The 14,553-nt window shown below is 40.8% G+C and overlaps 1 protein-coding gene across 2 annotated transcripts in view; it reads right to left on the reverse strand.

The window, feature by feature from the left end:
• The window catches only part of LOC109913306 (BTB/POZ domain-containing protein 19-like), a 154,859-nt gene that overhangs the window by 90,212 nt on the left and 50,094 nt on the right, over nt 1-14,553 (reverse strand). For both annotated transcript variants that reach the window (XM_020512796.2, XM_048602437.1), the window contains exon 4: nt 496-555. In XM_020512796.2, coding sequence (XP_020368385.2) covers nt 496-555 — 60 coding nt within the window. The remainder of the gene's footprint in view (nt 1-495; nt 556-14,553) is intronic.

Genomic DNA, 14,553 nt, shown 5'->3' on the forward strand with positions numbered 1-14,553 from the left:
CAAGAAAAATTGAGTAAAAGTGGATTCAAACCACTAAGTATCATATTACCCATGGTTAAGGGGAGTTACAGCCTTCTACAGATACAACCAAGAAAAGGGTCAATAAAAATATAAATTTAATCTCCAGCCTCTGATGACTAGTAAAGGAAATTTATAACAATGTAAGTGGCTCATCCCGCCCCCTTGACCTGTCCGTCCTCCCTGGACTGACCTATCCCCTTCCTAACTCCCTACCTACACTCACCTTTCCTGGCCCCATCCCCGCCTCTTCGACCTGTTTGTTTCCTCTCCACCTATCCTCTCCTCTATCCCTCTTCTATCCGCCTCCCACTCTCTCCCTATTTATTTCAAAACCCCCTTCCCCTCCCCCTTTTCTGATGAAGGGTCTAGGCCCGAAACGTCAGCCTCTCTGCTCCTATGATGCTGCTTGGCCTGCTGTGTTCATCCAGCCCTGCACCTTGTTGTCTTGGATCAAATAAACTGTTCAGGACTCACCTGTAATGCTTCACAGGCAGATTCTACTGTCAAGGTACTGTTGATATAGTCCACGCACATCTGAAAAACAGGCCCGTCACTGATTAGACAAAGGATGACATGAATTAGGCATTAACAAGAAGAAAAATTTATATTATGTCATACAGAGGGTAAGATTCTAAAAGGGCTAACATCAAAGAACACATTGAGCATGGCTCCTATGTTTATCTCAAAAGGCCTGAGTGGAAGGACAGCTTAGGTCTTTCTCATTTGAGATCCTGTCAGCCTCACAGTCTCTGTAGCAACGTCTATCAAAGTACATAGTTGCTTATATACATTTCATTTATGACGGGATCCTCTTCTCATTACAGCGGCTTATGGTTTTCCTTTTCCACACCAGGCCAAGCAGTCCCTTAGTCCCTCAGAACCTTACCTTACAAGAGGATGGTGGCATACCTACCCCATGGTGAGCAATTGTGCAGATAATGTCAGACAACAAGGTGATCTGCATTGAAGATTGCTCAAAGAACATGGTGAGCAGCAAAATAAAACAGAAATTGCTGGCAAAGCTCAGCAGGTCTGGCAGCATCTGTGAAGGAAAAAAACAGAATTAACGTTTCGGGTCCGGTGACCCTTCCTCAGAACTTTGTTTTTTCCTTCACAGATGCTACCTAGGCCTGCTGAGCTTTTCCAGCAATTTCTGCTTTGTTTCCTGATTTACAGCATCTGCAGTTCTTTCGTTTTTTTATGGCGAGCAGCGATATGGATTCCATTTAGCAACTTCATAAAACCTGCTGGCAACGGTAGGAGTCTGATGAGCTCTTCAGACACCGTGGGCGGCATGGTGGCTCAGTGGTTAGCACTGTTACCTTACAGGACCAGGAACCCAGGTTTGATTCCAGCTTCGGGCATGGAGTTTTCACATTCTCCCAGTGTTTGCATGGGTTTCCTCCGCGTGCTCCGGTTTCCTCCCACAATCCAAAGATGTGCAGGTTAGATGGATTAGCCGTGCTAAATTGCCTATTGTTTTCAGGGATGTGCAGGCGAGCTGGATTAGCTAGGCTTACAGGGATAGGGTAGTGATGTAGGTCTGGGTGGGATGCTCTTCGGAGGGTTGGTGCTAACTTGATGAGCCAAATGGCCTGCTTCCACACCGTAGGGATTCTGTGACTCAGCTTTAAGAATCCATGACAACTTTAAGAATCCTGCCCATGTAGATAGTCAACAGCAAGAAAGAATGAATACTCAAGAATCTCATGGGGAGGTTGAACAAGGCAGAACCTACTTCAATAGTAAAACCATTTCCGAACTGGTGAGATACGTACTTCAGCAGAAGAGTTAGGAACACTTAGAGCTGGACTATCAGCCAGTCTAAGGCAGTTACAGATTGCATCTGCTGTTGGTAATCTGTAGGAGCAGTTCCGAGTTGGCATCCAGAATAGACATCAGATGCTCTGTGAGTAAGATTAAAATCCTGTACTCAGTCTTTTTTTTCAAAAAACACAGAATTAGATGATGAGGTAGGTGGAATATAGGAAAAAAGTACTTACAACTCAGATAACGCATCATGCTATAGCAAGCAGGCACCATAAGGCATGGGTACACTATTGGAACTCAAGGGCCACAAGAGCATTTTAAAATCTGAATGCAGGCCTGGGGACATTACAAAGCCAGAATTAAAGAAACAAAAAGGGCAGATTAGAAGCCTAAGAAGCCCTGGTTTAACAGACAAAGAGAAGTGGGAAACTTTATTGAGGCAGGAGATCTTTCATCATTATCTACATACAAAGGGCAGAATTATAATTTTCCTTAGTCCCAATTTATTCAGTATTCACTACATGAATAAAAGGAGAAAGAAAGGAAAAAGAGAAAAGAAATGAAAGAAAGGAGAAAAAGGGAAACCTGAAGAAAGTATAAGCCATTCAGGAATGTGGCACTGTTATATTTTTGACTATTTTCTGCCCTTCTGATCTGATTACTCTCACAAGTGAGCTTATAAAATCCTCATGACTTCACAAAAAACCTCACTGGCCCCAGTATTTATGGATGTTCTAGTGACCTTTCCAGATTTATAAAAATATCATGTTAAAATTCCCTGACCAATTGGATCTAAATCAAATTCACTGGATTTCTCTTAACATTCAAAGCAAATCAGCCCCCATATCAGACCAGTATGAATCCAACAAATTTACAAATGAACAACAAATAACACGTGTGTACTTCATATAATATCTAGAATAAGTATAAATAGCTCTTTCAAAAGATCATCAGGGCGGTGGACAAGCATAATGGAGCACTGTGTGCTCAGTGGGGAAAATGGCATGTGGCTGGAGTAGATATTTCTATTGTATGAGGGATGTGTTTTAAGCTTGGGGGATGGTGGTGAAGATTACTGTGCTCACTCTACACCTCTGATCATTTTCAGCCCTTTGGGGTGGGGACACTGGAGTGTAAAGGGGAAATGTAGATAATTTTGTGAGATGTGGAAGGGCTAAGTGTGAATTTGACTCATTACCTAAGGTTACTGTTCAACGGCTGAAGGGATGAAGATTACATTGCTGTAGATTCTGGACATAGCTGTAGAAGGGATAGGTATTATAAATGGTTTATGTCAATACCCTGCACGGGGGATTAACATTCATATCTTTTCGACTGACCATTAATTAGATTACACAGTAATTAGTGACTATTTGGGTAGGTAGGATACAATTCAGTGATGATAACTCAGCAACGGGGAGGGTTGTTTGGGATGTTTATGTTTTCATTCATATGTTCGAGAGTGTATTTTTGAGTGGAGGACTAGTATTCAGGATGGTTGACTGCTGTCTTTTCTGTCACTGGGTGAGTGCTTGTCAATTCAAAGTCAGTTAGTTTTGGAAAGAGATCGTAAAACCATAGATTTAAGATAAGGCTGTGGCTGTATTTTTTTTCCCTTGATCTGTACTTGGTTCAGGAACTGAACTTCAGTTCTTTATATAAAAAGAGGTTATTTTCAATTATTTTCAACTTTCAATTGAGAGAACTGCAGATGCTGGAGAATCTGAGATAACAAGGTGTAGAGCCGGATGAACACAGCAGGCCAAGGCAGCATCAGACAAGCAGGAAAGCTGACGTTTCGGGCCTAGACCCTTCTTCAGAAATCTCTGAAGATTCAGAATCCATTTCTGAAGAAGGGTCTAGGCCCGAAACGTCAGCGTTCCTGCTCCTCTGATGCTGCTTGGCCTGCTGTGTTCATCCAGCTCTACACCTTGTTATCTCTTATTTTCAATTGATCTGGCATTTAGTTGGAATTTTATGTTCATTGTCCTGGAACACCCAACTTCAAGTGTTTCCACTTGGTAGACTTCTTTGTTCCTCTCCATCTAATCACGGTCTCTAATTTAAAACCCATTTGGTAGATTTTGGCTGCCTCCAAACACTTACTACTGCCTGAATGCAGCTCAACAGTATTTCTACATTTCTGGCTTATTCCAGCTCATTTTCTTTATGTTTTTATACGAGCCATTGTGGCATTTTCTGCCGGCATTAATCCTGCTTATCTTTGTTTTGTAAGAAAGGCTTGATAAAATTTGCAGACATATTTTTTGAGGCATGGATTTCTGTTGGTTAGTTGTATTCCATTCTGAATTAACAGATAGCAATTTTGGGTTACAAAGGTAATTTCGAGCAATCTCTGTTGGATTTGCTGGTTCCTGCTGCAATAATGACTCTTCGGGGAAATGAGCTCCTGGGAGAACTGAGGCTGCAGTTTGGAGCTGTGCAGGCACTTTAGACACAGCCCCATTGTTTTCAATCAGTAACAGTGTATAGCAACAACTGCAAGCTTAGTGTTTTTGGAATCTTGAGATCACTGATTGTTTTTCAAATATATAATAAAGCAACTTCTCAGGAATGTAAATAATAGAGCATTGCTAGATGTTAGTCTTCAAATAATACCGATATTATTTAGTTAAGTTACATCACTTTTCTATTCAATAGTTCTTGACTAAAGCCTGTCCTCTTCAGATTTGCCAACGTATTAGAACCTCCATGTTCAGTGTAATAACAGACTTTGTACATCAGGTAGCACCATGGAGCAATTTCTTTGATTCTCAAGATAAACTCTTTGAGGTCATTCTGATTTTCTTGTGCCAAGGCGAGTACATTAATTTTAAAACTAATAATTAATTAGTATCTTTTAATTTTGATATTTTGCTTTATTTTGTTCCCGAGATTACCTTCAGCAGTTACTCCAGCTGATCTCACATGTCACTCACTTAGATAGACAGGTTTAAAACCATTCCTCTTCATCCCTTCGAAACTTCTCTGCAAACGTACAGCTTTTGACTTGTGTTAGTCCCCTCCTAGTACACTTTTGGGACTTCCAATTCCATTATGTCATTCTTCTGCTGTTCATCTGACTCCAAGTGTCACTACCTCCCCTCTTTGTTCCACCACCTTCTCTTGTATGTTCTTTGTCCATGGTTATCTATTCAGCCACTAACTGGCTTTGTTTCAGAGCTGTCTCCAGTCTTTTGCCACTATCAGGCTTTCCACAGCTTTGGGAGTACAATGGATAGCCTAAAAAGACACAGAATTTTTTTTTAGCTGTTGCAAACTTAACACCTTCCCCAAATATTCTCTTTTCTGCCAACCTGCCTTCTTGAAAACACTCATTTGAAGCCATCAGGAGTTCACAATATACCGCTATACCCCTCAGCTTGAAGAAGTTAACAGCTTGTCTAGAAGGAACTTTGAATGATGGAAGTACAAAAGCAACTTGAAAAAAATTACAAGTTGTTCTTCCTTGCTGCAGACATTGAGGGATGGCAGCACTTTTACTTTTACGAGTATGCAAAATATAAAGATTTGAAAGATAGAGACAGGCTGACATATATCGTCTTGATGTCCATTCTGGCTAATAAACAATTGAATCTGGTGCACCATCCTATGCAGACTAGTCATTTTAACTGCTTGCGGAATCAAAAACATAAATAAGGGATATAAGTATGCTGAGTTTGACCAAATACCCTGAAAAGTGGCTTCGACCTTTTCTGGAGTGCTGTGTACAGTTCTGGCAACCCTGCTGTAAGAAGGATATTATTAAATTGGAGCGGGTTCATAAAAGGTTTATCAGGATGTTGCCGGAAATGGAGAGTTTGAGTTACAAAGAAAGGCTGAATAGGCTGAAAGTTTTTTTCACGGGAGCATAGGAGGTTGACCTTAAAGAAGTTTATAAAGTCATGAGGGGCATAGATAAGGTGAATAGCAAAGGTCTTTTCCCTAGGTGGGGGAGTTCAAGACTTGGGGGCATAAGTTTAAGGGGAGAGGAGGAAGATCTAAAAAGGACATGAGGGGCGACTTTTTTGCACAGAGTGTGTTTCATGAGTGGATTAAAATGCCAGAGGAAGTGGTAGATGCAGGTACAGTTACAACAATTGAAGACATTTGGGTAGGTACATGAATAGGAGAGGTGTGGAGGAATATGGGCTAAACACAGGCAAATGGGACTAATTTAGTTTGGGAACATGGTTGGCATGGACTAGTTGGACCAAAGAATCTGTTTCCATGCTGTATGTCTCTATGACTCTAAACCTGTCGATTTCAGGCATTCTTTAATACTGTATCCAAAATAACCATAATTCATAAGAGGCATGGGGTGTTGCAGTCAAAGCTGGTGTCACTTGATGTCCACACACAGGCAGCAGTTAGAAAGCCAACATTCACCTTCAAGAGCTTAGAATACATAACTCAATTGAGATCAAAGATCCCTAGAGTGCAGAAGCAGGCCATTCAGCCTATTGAGTCCACATCGTCCCTCTGAAGAGAATCCCACCCAGATTTTCCTGATTTTTTAAAATGATGAACACATGCAAATTTGGGCCAGTAAAGTGTAAAGCCCGTCTGTAAAGCAATCTCCACAAATAACGTCTGCACTCGCCAATGTTCCCAAGTACTTTGCAGGGTGTTGGGAGAGTGGAGGTGAAATGCCCGGTACTCAGCAGCAATGCAGCTGGTCTTAGAGATTCAGCAGCATGGGACAAACATGATTCCATTGCGATTACAGATTTCTACTCCAATGGAACCATGACATTACAAACAATGTTAAATCAATTGACACTACATTGGTGAAATTGCGATAAACTGAACTACTGTCCATTACTTCTGCTATAAAACATATTCTCATTGTAAAATGACTTGTCCATAGACAATACCATCTCTGATCTGAAACTTAAACCTTATGTGGATGCTACATGCTTACAGTGTGCTTCAACAAAAACAATCATTTAACTGTAAACTAGAACGCACATGTAACTTCATCAGGAAACCAGTTTTATTAGTTGTGTTGAACTTTTTTTTAATAACAGATCAATTGTATTAATTGGAACAACACAGAACAGGAATGTTTATAGAAAGCAAGCTCATAGTCAAGATATTGTACAGCCCAATAAAAAGTCTGGAAGCAGTTTTCAAGTGGTTAATCAAGCATTCAGTCATTCCTCTTTGAATGCTTCTCACAGAGCTGGAAATGAAATGGTTTTTGGAAGGAAGTAAGTAAAGTCTTTGTATGAATTGCATGAGCTTATGTAGCCTAATTTGGCCTCATGTTACAAAGCAAAATGATACTAATTGCTAAAACACGAGATCTGCTGTTTTTTGCACTCTTAATTACCATGAAGCAAAGGCCTCTGAAAGGTACTCTTTCAAATAAAATCAATCAGCTGAACAAAATAAGCTTTACAACTTATAGTTACAAAGGCATCAGAACAGTCCCATGCAGTGTGATGACAAGAGCCTTAAATGCAAATTGTCTCGGCTGGAACAGTTTGCTCTAATTTCAACTCATAATAGGCAACAGCAACAGTCCAGTCACAATCGGGTTCAAGCAGTTTTTATTTTGCAATCAAAAAATGGCTGCCTTCTTTCATTATCCTAATGAAATACAGCAATTATTCTTGAGGAATATCAATTCTCAATTCTGCAAAGAACATATTAACAGAAAAAAGACTGTTCTCCTTCATGAAGTTCAGCATTGTCGATAAGGCATCCCATCTTTGAGTAAATACACCCATTTTTCGTGGATATTTAAAACCTCTATTGTGACACACTCAAGGAAACAGCGAACAGTATGACACAGAACAAGATATCACAAGCGATGATTGAAAGTTTGGTCATACAATTTTAAGCAGCATTTAAAAGATGAAGAAGGAATTAGAAAGACAGAGGAGCTGGTGAGAGAATTATAGAGTGTGGGACCTACACAATGGCAGGCACAAGAACTAATACATCTAGACTTCTCTATTCAACAGTTTCAATGCATTTCTGGTTAGCCTCCAAATTTGCACCATCCACAAATTTATTTTCACCATAATTCATCTGCCCAGATCCTATCTTACCCCAAGTTATCCATAAATCCTGTGTTCACTGACCTACACCAGCTCTGAATCCAGCCACACTTCAATTTCAAAATTAACACCCTTTTTTTAAAAATTCCTCCATGCTCTTGCCCTTCCTATCCTCCTCTGAGATCTCTGTAGTTCTCCAATTCTGTCCCTTGCAGATCTATTTTAATCACTCCATCATTGTCAGCCATGTCGTCAGTTGCCTAGCATCTAAGGTCTAGAATTCCCTCCCCAATTTTTTTCCAGCTGGCATTTTGTGAGGCTGCTGGAGGTTTTATTTCCCAGGCAGAGAACTGGAAGAAAATCCCCTTATAGTTCTGTGGGATAGCCAATGGAATCAGGTGTTCCGGCAATTGAGGTCACTGGCAGATGTCCCACCAATCTGAGGCTGGCAGTTCCTTATCCCATGAGCACCAGCAGAGCTGCTATGAGTACGGAATTGGATGAGATGCATGGAGCTGGAACCTTGTTGTAAGGGAGAACCTTGTTAGATGTCCACTTAGAATTTGTGGGTAGAGAACAGCCAACAATCCCTTTTCAAGTACGAGTCTTAATACTTACTAATACAAAGTGGTGAAGGATGACCTCATGGAAGTTTCAGTAGAAGAGACACATGCTTGAGTAATAAGAAAGATGTATTACTCAATACTAAGATAAGAAGTTGCAGTAGAATAACTTACCTTGTGTTAATTAGTTATGTATGGAAAGAGATGGCAGGTAAGTCTAATCTACATGATTGCACACTATAGTGTCTAACCGCAGACTGAGACAGAATGACTAGCTCAACCCAGAGGCATGTCATATATATTCAAGCGGACAGAGCTCCACTAAATATTCAGTATTAACCCGTCCAGGCCAACTGTCTTAGACAATTTCTCCCTCTCCACCACCACCCACCACCCTGCCCACACACACACCAACCTTTTAAATATTGGTTACCCCATTAAACAATTGCTTAAACATGTAAATCAAGTTTCCCACTATCCGTTCTACCACTCTAACCTCAACTCCCAGGTCACGGAGTCTCAGAATTTACAAGTTCATCTTGATTTGGATGAGTGAATAGTTGTTTTTGCGAGGATGATTGATTCAGATGTTGCTGTTTGTCATTCTGTGCCACTGTCAGGTCCTTTGATTATTGAATGTCTTTCATTGAAGACATTTGCTGACGTCGACATTGCTGACGAACTACTGACATTGACTGTTGTCGACTGGCTTGGAGAATCTTAATTTCCTCAAAGCATATAATGGAAGACAATTGAGTTGGTGAAAGAAGTAAAGTCTTTTGACTTTGTCTTACAGTAGTTAGATGAACACCTTTCACAGTGACACCTGCTTTTTTCACTGATGTCATCGTATTGTTTGGTGCTGTCGTCAATGGCACTGGCTGTATAGTGCTGGCAATCTCTTTTTAAACACTGTTTCTCTGTGGACCAATTGTATTAAGAGTTCACTGTTGGTTTCAGAACGTAGTTCTACCAGAGTTGTTTTCTGGAAGTCAAGTGCTGATGAATTTTCCATAGATGAGGAACAAGGTAAACAGTTTTTCCAGCCCAATGAAATTGGAAATTTTTTGCATTTGGTAATGATAAACAGTTGTCTAATACTAACACAGCACAACTAACATGGTGTTATTTTCTGAAATTTCTGAAGAAGGGTCCAGACCCAAAATGTCAGCTTTCCTGCACCTCTGATACTGCTTGGCCTGCTGTGTTCATCCAGCTCTACACCTTATTATCTAACATGGGGGTGCTTCTGTCTGGGTTCCGCTATCATTATTTTAAAACTTATACAGATTTCTTGTTGCTGACTTGTGACAAATTGGTCAATGGTAGATGTCTTCTTGCCAATTGTCACATTTGTTCAAATTTCAAGATTTTTTAGTGCAAAATATGTTTCCTTGGTCTGTAATGAGGTTTTCTGGTTCTAGTTTGGCATGTTCTGAGCACTGATCATCTCCATGTCTTAAAGAAACACTGAATATGCCTTTAATCATAGGGGTTGCCTTGTGTAATATCACAATAAGCTGTAACCATTTTTTTCAATGAGGGAGTTGTCAGAAAGCACACTGATATTCACTACAGTATCAAACTTGAATTAAGTTGGATATCCATTAGCACTCTGTCATGTCTGGTTCAGATGGGCACTAATTTCCCCGAGGAATGATTGTGGTATTTGTTTTGGAGGCATTTCATAATCTAAGAACACATGCTCTAATGGAAGTATACCTTAGAATCAGAATTATTTTCTGATGATGTTTGGTGCTAAGTATTAACATTTTTGAAGATGCAACAAGCATTACTTATGTTGCATAAGGATTGTTTCTTGTTTCTGCATATTTTATGGAAATGATGCTTCTATTTCACTTTCAAGTGACATTTTTGCAATACAGTTGGACACTACTTTGGTATGTATTTTTTCCTGTTCCACATCTTGGTAAATAACTCCCAGCATCAAAAGATTTAAAAATTCCAAGATGGCAGCACAGTAGGACTCCTCAGCTTGTGCTCATCTGCTCCGTCCATTTCTTTTTTCTTTTCTCTTTTCATGTTTATTATTCCATCTTTCTTCTTACCTCCCATCCTTGAGCCTCAAGTGAAGGCTTCACAGACTCCCAGCCTCAGCTTGGACTCCAGGCCTCAAAACCCTCGAGGTGAAGCCAGCACAGACTCCCAGCCTCGAGGTGAATCCAGAGTGGACTTCCAGCACTCTCAGAGTCTCGAGAAGAAGTCAAGCGTGCACTGGAGGCTAGGGTCGGTATGGACTGGGTTGGAAGGACTGTTAGTCTGAACTTTTATTTCCTTATTTTTCTAATTTATCCCAATGGCTTTGTATCTAAGAGGGCACAAAGGTCTGCAATGCTAGACTATTTACTTCTTTATTTCTCTAACTTTTTTCCTAAGAATTTGTACTTAAGAATCTCTACCTAGGTACCTTTGTACCCAAGACGGCATCATAAGTGACGACTTGTGAACTTTTCACTGTACATGTGTGAGTACATGTGACAATAAAACTAATTCTAATTCTAATTCTAAATTCTTTGCATTGGTCTGTTGTCTGATTGTTTGGAGTATTTGTAACTTATGAAGTTAATGTGTACAGATGGTCTTCTGGCCTAAATTTGTTCTTCTGCCCCCCAGATTTTGCTATGGGTTTTCAAGTCTCCTCTTCTAATGCAGTCTGGATAGCCTTTGCCATTGTAAAATCTTCTTCGGATGAGAGTCACACAGTCATATAGCACGGAAACAGACTGTTCAGTCTAACTCATCCACACTGATCAAACATCCCAATCTGACCTGGTCCTATTTGTCAATGTTTGGTTCATATTCCCTTTGGTGCAGCACAGTGGCTCAGTGATTAGCACTGCTACCTCACAGCACTAGGGACCCAGGTTCGATTCCACCTTTGGGGGGGGGGGGGGGCGTTGTCTGTGTGGAGTTTGCAAATTCTCCCTGTGTCTGCACGAGTTTCCTCTGGGTGATCCGGTTTCCTCCCACAGTCCAAAGATGTGCAGGCTAGGTGGATTGGCTATGCTGAATTTCCCATAGTGTTCAGAGATGTGTAGATTAAATGGGTTAAGGGGGGATGGGTCTGGGTGGGATGCTTTGAGGGTCAGTGTGGACTTGTTGGGCCGAAGGGACTGTTTCCACACTATAGGGATTCTATTCATATTCCCATCAAAATGCCTTTTGAGTGTTGTACCAATCTCCAGCACTTGGAGAGCTCAGGAAGCAGGGTAGTAGGCCTGGGAGATGTTACATAAGTTGAATAAAAAAAAAGCAGAAGTGGGTCATTTGCACCTTCAAGCCTTCTCTAACTCTGTACATCTGTCAATTTGAGTGAGAACATGGACATTATTTCAGCAAGGATTAGAATGCTTGATGCAGGATTGAACAGATGTAGAAAAGTTTTTGATGTGCTGAGCGTGGAACACACTGAAAGCATTCATATCTGGAAGTGGCAAATGCAAAAACGTGAGTTTAACCATGAGTTAAAATGAGAGATCAGCTGAAGCACTAAAAGCATTCGGTGATGTTACAGAGGAGCAAGTTGGAAGCCCTCACAGAGGAGAATATATCTAACGTTCAACGGTCAATTCAATAACAAGGTAGCAAACAGAAAACAAAGAACTACCCTTGTTAGAATGTGACACTGAAGAGCCAAAGTACTCTGATGAAATGAAAATTTGACAAACCTCTGTAATAATTGCACAAGGAGAAAGTTATCCCTCAATCAGGGGGCACAGTCACTGTGTTTTATTTCATCTTTTACTCCAAATATTTTTGGGTCAAAATACAGTGGATTATAGTGATTTTCTTTGAATATAAAATGAAAACACATTTCTTCACAAATGTGGTACTTTCTTCGTTGCTGTATTTCATCAGAATCTTTCTTTTTTCTTCCTCTTTGAGTTAGTTTCTGCCAATTCATTCACTAAAGGGATACTTCATGAAGCACAGACAGAATAGGACACTAGTCAGATTCCTGAGTCTTTCAGTATCTCCTGCTTTTGACAGATTAACAATGTTCCCCGAGGTCTTGTTTTTAAAAGCTCTTCCAAAAAGAGAATTCACCTAAAAATAGATTTTTATTTAGGGCATGGGCTTTAACCCTTCCTCGCACATTCCAGATGTACACACTATCTTTACGAATTACTTGGTAAATTCTACATAAAAATTGATTAATTTGAAAATCCAAGCATCCAAACTATAAATGACGCAGATATATGGTTGTGCCAACTGGTTCCCAAGGATCACAGTGAAACTTATAATGACCAGGCAAGTCGTAACTGTTCCCATACATTTGTGCCATATGCCTTGTAGATAGTGGACAGGAACCAGGAGGGGAGTTACTTGCAGCAAGATTCCTTCTCTCTGACCTGGTCTTGCAACCACAATGTTTTTGTGTTAGTTCAGTTCAGGTTCTGATCAATGGTAACTCCCCAGAATGTTGATAGTGGGGGATTCAGCAATGGTAACACCATGGAACATCAAGGGGCAATGGTCATTGCTTGGCACTTATGTGACATGAATGTTATTTGTGACTTGTCAGCCCAAGCCTGGATAATGTCCAAGCCTTGCTGCATTTGGACATGGACTACTTCAGTATCTGAGGAGTTGCATTTGGTGCTGAACATTTTGCAGTTATCAGTGAACATCCCCACTTGTGACCTTATGACAGAGGGACCATAATTCACGAAGCAGCAAGTTTGGCCGAGGACATTACGCTGAGGAATTCCTGCAGAAATGTCCTGGAGCTGAGATGACTGACTTCCAACAACCACAGCCATCTTCATTTGTGTTAGGTATGGCTCCAACCTATGAAGAGTTTTCTCCTGATTCCCACTGACTTTAGTTTTGCTTGGAATCCTTGATAACACACTCGGTCAAGTACGGTCTTGATATCAAGGGCAGTCATTGTTGCCTCACTGCAGACGTTATCTCTTCCGTCCACGTTTGGATCAAGATAGTAATTAAGTCAGACACTGAGCAGCCCTGGCAGAACCCAAACTGGGCATCAGTGAGCAGGTTATTCCGAAGGAAGAGCTGCTTGAAAGCAATGTTGATGGCCTCTGCCATCACCTTACTGAAGTTCCAGAGCAGACTGATAGTGCAGCAATTGGCTGGGTTGAATTTGTCCTGCTTTTTGCATAAAAGGACATACCTGGGCAATTTCCACTTGTCAGGTAGGTGCCAGTGTTGTAGTTGCACTGGAACCGCTTGGCTAGGGGTGCAGCAGGTTCTGGAGCACAAGTCTTCAGTAATATTGCCAGGACCCAATGCCTCTGCAGCATCCAGTATATTTTGGATATTATATATAGAGATGAATTGGCTGAAGACTGGAATCTGTAATGCTGGGGACTTCCAAAGGTGGGGTGGGGGGAGGTGAAGAGATGAATCATCCACTTGGCACTTCAGACTGAAGATTATTGTAAAAGAATTCCTATTGGGATACCGCTGTGTATAAAAATATACAAGAGACTAGTAATACCGCAAACAATTGGGCTCCTTATTTAAGCGAAGAAATACTGGCAATGGAGGCATTCCAGAGAAGGTTCACTAGGCTCATCCCAGGCATGGAGGAACTGTCTTATGAGGGAAGGTTGAGTAGATTGGGCTGATACTCATTGGAATTCAGAAGAATGAAAGACAACCTTATTGAAACTTAAGATTTTTAGAGGATTTGACATGGTAGGTGTGGAAAGGTTGCTTCCCATTGTGCAACAGTCTAGAGCCAGAGGACATAATCTCAGAATAAAAGGTCGCATATTTAAGACCAAGATGAGGAGGAATTTCTTCTCTCAGAGGATAGTGAATCTGTGGAATTCTTTACTACAGAAGGCTGTCAAGGCTGGATCATTAAGTTTCTTCAAGGCTAAGATGAACAGATTTTTAATCAGTAAATGAATCAACGGTTATACGAAAAAGGCAGAAAAATGAGGTTGAGGATTATGAGATCAGCCATGATATTACTGAATGGTGGAGGAGACTTGATGGGCTGAATGGCCTATTTCAGCTCTTATGTCTTATCATCTTTGCAGTCTTCACTTTTTTTTAAATACTTCATCATTTAGTGAGGCACTGGTGTGGCAAAGCTGCTGAAGAAGCAGGGGAAATCAGACAGGAGATTTTAGATGCCTACCCTTAACAATGCATGTGTGCCAGCCAGAGTTGCTGTGTGATTTGCTCCATAGTGA

Source organism: Rhincodon typus, chromosome 10, assembly GCF_021869965.1.
Source record: "Rhincodon typus isolate 14 chromosome 10, sRhiTyp1.1, whole genome shotgun sequence".
Classification (NCBI taxonomy): Eukaryota; Metazoa; Chordata; class Chondrichthyes; order Orectolobiformes; family Rhincodontidae; genus Rhincodon; species Rhincodon typus.